Source organism: Coregonus clupeaformis, chromosome 39 (assembly GCF_020615455.1).
Source record: "Coregonus clupeaformis isolate EN_2021a chromosome 39, ASM2061545v1, whole genome shotgun sequence".
In the NCBI taxonomy this organism is placed as follows: domain Eukaryota; kingdom Metazoa; phylum Chordata; class Actinopteri; order Salmoniformes; family Salmonidae; genus Coregonus; species Coregonus clupeaformis.
Genome location: NC_059230.1, coordinates 15,154,971 through 15,164,820, shown reverse-complemented (window position 1 = coordinate 15,164,820; position 9,850 = coordinate 15,154,971). Strand labels below are relative to the sequence as shown.

Below are 9,850 nucleotides of genomic sequence, written 5' to 3'. Positions count from 1 at the left end.
GTAGATCAATGACACAATTACAATTAAATCTATTTCAGTCCCACTTTGTAACGCAATAAAATGTGAAAAACGTTCAAGGGCGTGTAGACTTTCTATAGTCACTGTGTCAATATTGGCTCACACGTTGTGCTATGGTTATGTATTCTAGATATGAATATAACTTGGCCTTAATGTAATGTGTTATCAGGACTGTAATGGATTGCGTCCCTTCTACATATTGTCAGCAAATTCTGCGATCAACTGAGTAAATTGCCTCCTGTTTCACACCAAAGATTACCCCAAAACTGTCCATTGTACTTTAGATAACTGACAGTGTCGAAAATAGAGATGAAATGTCTATTCCCAGTGGTGCCGAGTATAACTTTTTTACACTCATTTGCAAACTCCTTTGATTTGTCACTGATAGGCACTCGATACAGTTTGTAAAAAGCAGAAAGGAACCATTTTCTGTGACACGTCAGATTTTTGTTGTCTACATTTACTGACATGCAATCTGGATTAATCTGGGTGGTCTTTTGATCTCAGAATTTAAAGAGTTATGGTCTGTATTGTAAAACCAAGAAGACAAGTGTGTGTGTGCACGTGCACGTTCATGTGCGCACGTGCATGCATAGCTGGAATAGTATCTACCCACAATACCATACTCCTGCATGACTTTTCAGAATTCTATATTGTAAATATATTGTGTCAATATGAAGAATTGGTATATGTCCTTGAGTCACTTTTTCATATCCCTGTACTGTTAGACTACATAATTTAAATGGTGCACAGTGAGACATTTACCTGTTTTATTCACATTTTGGAATAAAAATAAGGGTGTAATTGCAGACCGCAATTAGCGGTGTTTTCTGATTTAGGCGTTTCTTGATATCAAGTTATACCCATTGATGTTCGCCATTGGTCCGTGGCAGTTTCTTTCGTGTTTGGAACAACTGTAGCGTTGTAGCTAACCCTAACTATTTTCCTAACTTTAACCTCAGTCTCCTAACCTGCCACATTAGTTAACCTGCTATGTAAACAAATCATCTGTCAAGAAACCATTAGTCTCATAACACCAGAACGGACCGATGAGGGGATTCGATTAATTTGGCCCAGGCGCCACAGTAGGCGTGTTTTACACAGGGTGAAACTTGATTGCATTCATTTTGGAACCTGGGTGCCTCACAGATGCCCGTTCAAAGCTCTGTGCGAAATTGGCTCAAAAGAAAAGTGACATAATTAAGAAGGAGGTGTAATGAGTAAGATTCTGTTTTCACATGCAAAAGTGATTGCTTTTGATAAAAAACGCTTCATCTGCCTTCCCAATGAAAACTAGTTGAAAATTAAAACATATGTATTTTATGGAAAAGAGATGCATGTTTCTGGACTATGCACCATGATGCCTTGTTGACAACATGACCGAGCAGCGCAATGACCGTTTGATCTGAAGGGTGCTCAACCCTCACCGCTTTTGGTGCCCCGCGGCCTAGCGTAATCGAATCCGCCCAATGGCAGGTATTGATGGGCGTGTCCTGATATTAGGGAAACGCCCCGAATTGCGGTCTGCAATTACACCATATTGTTTGCGCGCGCGGGTGGAGAGTGTCATGCGCGCGAGATTCCTGCAATGACTCTTGCACAAGTTGGCAGGGGAGCATAAATACAACAAAGTACCCAGCTCTGCAAATACTCACCGTCGGAACTCAAACTAAGCTACAATTTATATGACCATGGATTCGAAGACAAAGAGAGTGGAAAGCATTTCTGCCCGAGTGGATGCTGCTGGGTCTTCAACGGGTAGGACAGTATTTGCATGTTTATAGACCTATGGGTTGTTATATATCAAATTATGCCCTGCAGTTTGCGCAACAATCATGTTTTTTTTCCTCGGAAGTGTTTGCATGGAGACTTTTGCAAAATGCTACTTTTTTTTTGTCATGTTTGTACTTTTGCCTTCTCCGATATTATAGGAACGAAATGTAGCCCTACCTTATTTGGTGTACATTATACTACTTGGCACTGCCTCGTCAATTTGAACAGCTGTTTTTGATTACCAACACCTGCATGAGGCAGTGTCCTTTGCGTCGCATCGTTTTCTATTGTAGCCCAATTATTTAGCATTACTGTTCTCAGCATTCGTGTAGGGATCTTGGACAAGTTTGTCAGATTATTAAATAAATATGTAGCTGACACCATATATTAAGGCAATATGTCCCGAGGGGATGTGGTATATGGCCAATATACCACGGGGGCTGTTCTTATGCATGATGTGAAGTAGGGCCTGGACACAGCCCTTAGCCGTGTTATATTGGCCATATACAGTGTCACAAACCCCTGAGGTGCCTTTCAGCTATTATAAACTGTTTACCAACGTAATCAGAGCAGTAAAAACAAATGTTTTGTCATACGCTGTGGTATATGGTCTGTTATAAACTGGGTGGTTTGAGCACTGAATTCTGACTGGCTGAAAGCCATGGTATATCAGACCGTATACCACGGGTATGACAAAACATTGTTTCACTGCTGTAATTACATCGGTAACCAGTTTATAATAGCAATAAGGCTCCTCGGGAGTACTAAATAAATTGATAAATTGGCCATATACCACGGCTCCTCGTGCCTTATTGCTTAAATATACCACGGCTGTCGGCCAATCAGCATTCAGGGCTCAAACCACCCAGTTTATAATGGCTAATAAATACCCATGATTTGCAATACTGCAGTCAGAACCAAACTATGTAGACTGTTTTACTAGGCCTAGCTAATGTCTTAATCACCATTTCCATAATGTAAAAATGTAAACCCTATAATTGACAATTCCTCCATGAACATTGTTGCTCTTACCTGCTCAACTTCATTTCTATAATAATAATTTAATACAACAGTCAATTGTGTTACATTGTAAGTACATTTTTCCACTGTAGTACCAAGCACTCTTAAAAATATAAAATGCACTTTTAGATCCTCAGTCCCTGTAACGACATAATTTGTCCATTGTGACAAGAAGGGAGATCGATCATTGGAGGTCATGGACAATCCAGTTTGTTCTAGAACTGATCACAGGTTGCAGAACACCTGCATTCCTACCCTGGCTGCTTCTCTAATCAGAGAGCTTGGCTGCCTTCCAGATGGATTATCACTCTGTTATAGTTGATGGGTTTCCCTCAGGCAGCTCATCGCTTCTCGCAAAGCAGTTGAACAGCAGTTAACAGATAATTATCCCTCACACAGGTCAATGTATTTTGGGCTGTTTGCGTCCTTGATTGGGTCCTTATTATGCCTGCATAGGAGTTTGAATCAAGTGTGCTGACCACAACTTTCTCTAAAGTGGTCAGCAGAGAAAGAAAGTGTATGTCATTTAAGTGCTTTTCACATTTTCCTTATGTGTACTCAGATGTGAGATATGAAACTGATTTATTCTGACTGGGTAATTCTGTACTTCCTTAAACCAACTCTACTGACAAGGCAGATTAACCATGCAATCATTTGATGTTCTTGTGGTATTGCAAAAAATGCTCTCAGCCTCTGGCAAGATTAGCTTAATTGCTTTAATTTGCATATTCAATGCATTTAGCTGCTTTGTAATTTATTTTAACATTTTTTTTAACCTTGCATGGTGCTTAATGTAGACTCACACTCAGGTTGTTTTCCCTTTACATTCGGGCCATGGGTGGTCAGTTTTAGATTCCGGAGCTGTATAATGTAAGTGGTTGCCTATTTAAACATGTTGGCTAAATATGTTGTACATGACCAGTGACACTATCCAGTGTTTGTACATAACACAATTGTGCAGTGTCTCTTATAGAAAGACAGTGTATCAACCCTAACTGTTAGAAAGATATTCTGTAATACAGGGGTGGCAAAATCTCCTCCTGTGGTGCTACTCTGTACATTCAGGTTTTTTGCTCCAGCCCTGCTCTAATCTGCTATGTATCAGGACATTGATAAGTTTAATTAGGTGGTTAGAGCAGGGCTGGAACAAAAGACAACAGCCCGGTAGCTCTCTAGGAGGGTTGGCCACCCATGATGCAATGTAATGATCCTGCCTCCAATCCGTGTGCTATATAAATAGGCAGGGGTACTCTGCATGTTATTGTGTGTATATACACTGCTCAAAAAAATAAAGGGAACACTAAAATAAAACATCCTAGATCTGAATGAATGAAATAATCTTATTAAATACTTTTTTCTTTACATAGTTGAATGTGCTGACAACAAAATCACACAAAAATTATCAATGGAAATCAAATGTATCAACCCATGGAGGTGTGGATTTGGAGTCACCCTCAAAATTAATGTGGAAAACCACACTACAGGCTGATCCAACTTTTATGTAATGTCCTTAAAACAAGTCAAAATGAGGCTCAGTAGTGTGTGTGGCCTCCACGTGCCTGTATGACCTCCCTACAACACCTGGGCATGCTCCTGATGAGGTGGCGGATGGTCTCCTGAGGGATCTCCTCCCAGACCTGGACTAAAGCATCTGCCAACTCCTGGACTGTCTGTGGTGCAACGTGGCGTTGGTGGATGGAGCGAGACATGATGTCCCAGATGTGCTCAATTGGATTCAGGTCTGGGGAATGGGCGGTCCATAGCATCAATGCCTTCCTCTTGCAGGAACTGCTGACACACTCCAGCCACATGAGGTCTAGCATTGTCTTGCATTAGGAGAAACCCAGGGCCAACCGCACCAGCATATGGTCTCACAAGGGGTCTGAGGATCTCATCTCGGTACCTAATGGCAGTCAGGCTACCTCTGGCGAGCACATGGAGGGCTGTGCGGCCCCCCAAAGAAATGCCACCCCACACCATGACTGACCCACCGCCAAACCGGTCATGCTGGAGGATGTTGCAGGCAGCAGAACGTTCTCCACGGCGTCTCCAGACTCTGTCACGTCTGTCACATGTGCTCAGTGTGAACCTGCTTTCATCTGTGAAGAGCACAGGGCGCCAGTGGCGAATTTGCCAATCTTGGTGTTCACTGTCAAATGCCAAACGTCCTGCACAGTGTTGGGCTGTAAGCACAACCCCCACCTGTGGACGTCGGGCCCTCATACCACCCTCATGGAGTCTGTTTCTAACCGTTTGAGCAGACACATGCACATTTGTGGCCTGCTGGAGGTCATTTTGCAGGGCTCTGGCAGTGCTCCTCCTGCTCCTCCTTGCACAAAGGCGGAGGTAGCAGTCCTGCTGCTGGGTTGTTGCCCTCCTACGGCCTCCTCCACATCTCCTGATGTACTGGCCTGTCTCCTGGTAGCGCCTCCATGCTCTGGACACTACGCTGACAGACACCCCCATGCTTCACAGTAGGTATGGTGTTCTTTGTATGCAACTCAGCATTCTTTGTCCTCCAAACACGACGAGTTGAGTTTTTACCAAAAAGTTCTATTTTGGTTTCATCTGACCATATGACATTCTCCCAATCCTCTTCTGGATCATCCAAATGCACTCTAGCAAACTTCAGACGGGCCTGGACATGTACTGGCTTAAGCAGGGGGACACGTCTGGCACTGCAGGATTTGAGTCCCTGGCGGCGTAGTGTGTTACTGATGGTAGGCTTTGTTACTTTGGTCCCAGCTCTCTGCAGGTCATTCACTAGGTCCCCCCGTGTGTTTCTGGGATTTTTGCTCACCGTTCTTGTGATCATTTTGACCCCACGGGGTGAGATCTTGCGTGGAACCCCAGATCGAGGGAGATTATCAGTGGTCTTGTATGTCTTCCATTTCCTAATAATTGCTCCCACAGTTGATTTCTTCAAACCAAGCTGCTTACCTATTGCAGATTCAGTCTTCCCAGCCTGGTGTAGGTCTACAATTTTGTTTCTGGTGTCCTTTGACAGCTCTTTGGTCTTGGCCATAGTGGAGTTTGGAGTGTGACTGTTTGAGGTTGTGGACAGGTGGCTTTTATACTGATAACAAGTTCAAACAGGTGCCATTAATACAGGTAACGAGTGGAGGACAGAGGAGCCTCTTAAAGAAGAAGTTACAGGTCTGTGAGAGCCAGAAATCTTGCTTGTTTGTAGGTGACCAAATACGTATTTTCCACCATAATTTGCAAATAAATTCATGAAAAATCCTACAATGTGATTCTCTGGGAATTTTTTTTTGTCAATTTGTCTGACATAGTTGACGTGTACCTATGATGAAAATTACAGCCCTCATCTTTTTAAGTGGGAGAACTTGCACAATTGGTGGCTGACTAAATACATTTTTTCCCCACTGTACATTGTGTTTAAGTGTTCCCTTTATTTTTTTGAGCAGTGTATATCTACGTATATCTTCCTAGCGTTGGCCATTTCACTATATTGCATCAACAAACTGATGGGTGGCCAGTCACCCTTTCAGTAGTTGATCAGTGTTGGCAACAGCAAATCAAGCTTTTCATGTCACTCAAGTGGCACCCCCCCTTGGCTTCGGCTGCCATTTCTCCCTGTTTTCTTTTGCGATTCTGTAATTTGGCAGCTATATTAATACAACAATAAACCATGGTAGGGTTTTCCTCAACCATCTGTCAGATGACCAGTCGCATGCCTAGTCCCAATAGGCAGAAGGAAATGGGATCGTATGGTCTGGTTTGTCAGATATGTAGTAGTGTAGTTTTTTATGCAGGAACTCTATTTCAGCACCTTGGCTGGCACCAGTATGCACTAACACGCCAGTAGTCTAAGGACCTTGGCCCGGTTTCCCAATAGCGATGGACCGTAGGCTTACAAGTGTGTTCCTACAACGGCTGAAGATGTAACATGCTTTTCCCAAAACACCACACCGAAAGAAAGATAGCTGAATGTGTCGTTGGAGCATGTTGCTACGGATAGGTTCGAAAGAAAGGCAGTGTAGCTCTCGGATCAGCTTTCGCAATTCAAATCTTAGCTTAACATTAATTATTTCAGCATACCTCCATGTGCTCGCCAGAGGTAGCCTGACTGCCATTAGGTACCGAGATGAGATCCTCAGACCCCTTGTGAAACCATATGCTGGTGCGGTTGGCCCTGGGTTCCTCCTAATGCAAGACAATGCTAGACCTCATGTGGCTGGAGTGTGTCAGCAGTTCCTGCAAGAGGAAGGCATTGATGCTATGGACTGGCCTGCCCGTTCCCCAGACCTGAATCCAATTGAGCACATCTGGGACATCATGTCTCGCTCCATCCACCAACGCCACGTTGCACCACAGACAGTCCAGGAGTTGGCGGATGCTTTAGTCCAGGTCTGGGAGGAGATCCCTCAGGAGACCATCCGCCACCTCATCAGGAGCATGCCCAGGCATTGTAGGGAGGTCATACAGGCACGTGGAGGCCACACACACTACTGAGCCTCATTTTGACTTGTTTTAAGGACATTACATCAAAGTTGGATCAGCCTGTAGTGTGGTTTTCCACTTTAATTTTGAGGGTGACTCCAAATCCAGACCTCCATGGTTGATACATTTGATTTCCATTGATAATTTTTGTGTGATTTTGTTGTCAGCACATTCAACTATGTAAAGAAAAAAGTATTTAAGATTATTTCATTCATTCAGATCTGGGATGTGTTATTTTAGTGTTCCCTTTATTTTTTTGAGCAGTGTATATTGAAACAAAGTAGCCTACAAGTAGCAAAATAGAACATAATTTATTGAACGTGTAATGTATTTCAATATGATTGGAATAGGACTTTAGCCTACTGTATTTATATTTTTATGCAATATTTCGGTTTTCATTTGAATCACCTTTTTATATGTCGCTTGTTTGAATCAATTGCGAAGACATTGGAAATGTCACAAAAAAATCATCTAATGACGCACTTAGCTGTTCTACGAGTGGTCTGAGGCAGGCGTTCGATTACGAGCGTTTTCAAGTGCAACGTTAATAACAATGGTTTAGGGAAACTGCTCTGAGATTTAATGATGCTCCTACGAAGGTTCTAACAATGAACTTAGCCATGCCCTGGTTTGCGTGGTGCATTGTCCAACATTATAGTTTTGCTTTTGGAGTCAGGTGGCATTCTCTACATAATAGTACTTTCTCTCTGCTAGCAGTTGGTCTCAGAACAAATATACATATGCATCACTTTACAAATTGGCTTTAAGATAAACACTCTTGGAAATGTTGAGCGGCTTCACTGCAGGTAAATTGTATGTTTAAAAAAACAAAAAAAAACAAAAAAACTCTCCTGCATTAATCAATAAGTAGGCCTAAGTGCATTGGTATTATTCAGATTCACATCTCCTTGGTTTTTGCTAATTCAGCCACTAAGTTATATGCTTTGGCCACCCTTGAACCAGCCTGTAACAATAAATTGACCTTTACGACTACTGTAAACTCCTAATAGATCAAGAAAGCTTTTCTGATTTGAATGCAACTCTTTGCATTTGAGTTGCATTTGTATGGAACTCTAAGTCTTTGTATGCAGCCTGCACCTGACCTCACCATGCAATATTTTCCCCAGATCTTATTTTGATTTGACAAAACATAATAACATGACTAAATTATAGATAAAATAATTATCTCTGATAAACATTCTATAGCTATACCTAAAAAAAACAAAAAATTAAAGACGAGAAAATAATAATTCTAGAGCTTCCATTTGTTTCCTCTGACATTTGCACCTAGCTTTTATGTGTAATGTCTCTTGTAATGTGTAATGAACACTTGGAGAAGCATACAATGCCATTGTGGGACCTTTATTGTGAGAACCATGCGACTGTTTTTTAGCACTCAGCTATTAAACCTAGAGTCTTATAACAAGGAGTCGCAGTGTTCCTGCTCTTTATTCCTGCTGTTGGCTTTAATCATCTCGTAGTAGATAGGAGCATTGAGTTCAGCTAGATTGAGGAGAGCTGACCACATGAGAGCGTATAGGGCCATCTTTGAAACATCTGTGTTTGTCAGCCAATGTTCCTGAGCTCACAGCAGTGTTTCGAAGGATTGAACAGGCTGCCCTCAATCTCCGACAATAGAGACGTACATCTTTGTGTTTCAGAGGATGGTTTCAATGTTTCTATACACCGGATCAATGATCTGACATTTCTGGTGACTACAGACTGCAAAGGATGTTTTTAGTCTATGTACACAGTAATGTCAAACACTAGCACATATTATAAAGATACATTAGGTGACTGTGTGTATGAAACAATGGCAATGTGCCTTATAAAATATTTTCAAACAAAGGTGTTGTCAGATTACTTGATCATCAGAATGCAGATCTCTGAAAAAGCAGAAAGCCATTCCAGAAATGGCACACAGGTTTATGGATTGCTGAGTGATCTGTCTGTGTGTCTACAGACAGTGTTTTAATCAGTAATGCTAACGATTTATATGATTTGGAGAAAGAGCAGTCCACTGTTCTGTATTGAATTGGGAAAGTGAAGGTGGTTTTTAATAGACATGCCATGCCAGCAGTCTTTTACTTAATACTTAAAAAGACTAGCTAGTTACTAGGTTGATTTCACCTAAAAAAGCATCCCTCGGAAAATGGAGGATTAATTGCGGAGGAGAACTTCCCGCTCGTCTCCCGGGTGCTCTCCACCAGGTTCTGTTTGCTTTGGAGCCAGCTTTTATTTTTTCTGTAAGGATGCCGTGGTGGGAAGCATCTGCTAGGATAGCCGTCGGACCCAGGCCAGAGTGCGAGAGGAGAGGGAGAGATGGATAGAGGCAGATGGGGAGAGGGAGTGGAAGAGCGGAAGTGGTGGAGTCGGTGTGCGGTGGTGGCAGAAATAAACAGCGCAGGGAAGAGTGAACAGAAGGTGTTTGTTTATGATTGCTGGATGCCAAAAGGAGAATGGACGGTCAAGATATTCAACCCCTAGGCTTGTTTACGCCACACATTTCAATCCGTTTGACTTCCTTGGATGGGTATGCCAAACAGGTGGTGCCACAGAGTGACAGTGCCACTCA

The 9,850-nt window shown here is 42.5% G+C and overlaps 1 protein-coding gene across 1 annotated transcript in view; it reads left to right on the top strand.

Annotated features, from left to right (window-relative positions):
• Nucleotides 1-1,607: 1,607 nt before the first annotated feature.
• The window catches only part of LOC121554377 (Kv channel-interacting protein 4), a 285,233-nt gene continuing 276,990 nt past the window's right edge, over nt 1,608-9,850 (top strand). The window contains exon 1 of the mRNA XM_045211960.1: nt 1,608-1,776. Within this exon, the coding sequence (XP_045067895.1) occupies nt 1,704-1,776 (73 nt within the window). The 5' untranslated portion in view covers nt 1,608-1,703. The remainder of the gene's footprint in view (nt 1,777-9,850) is intronic.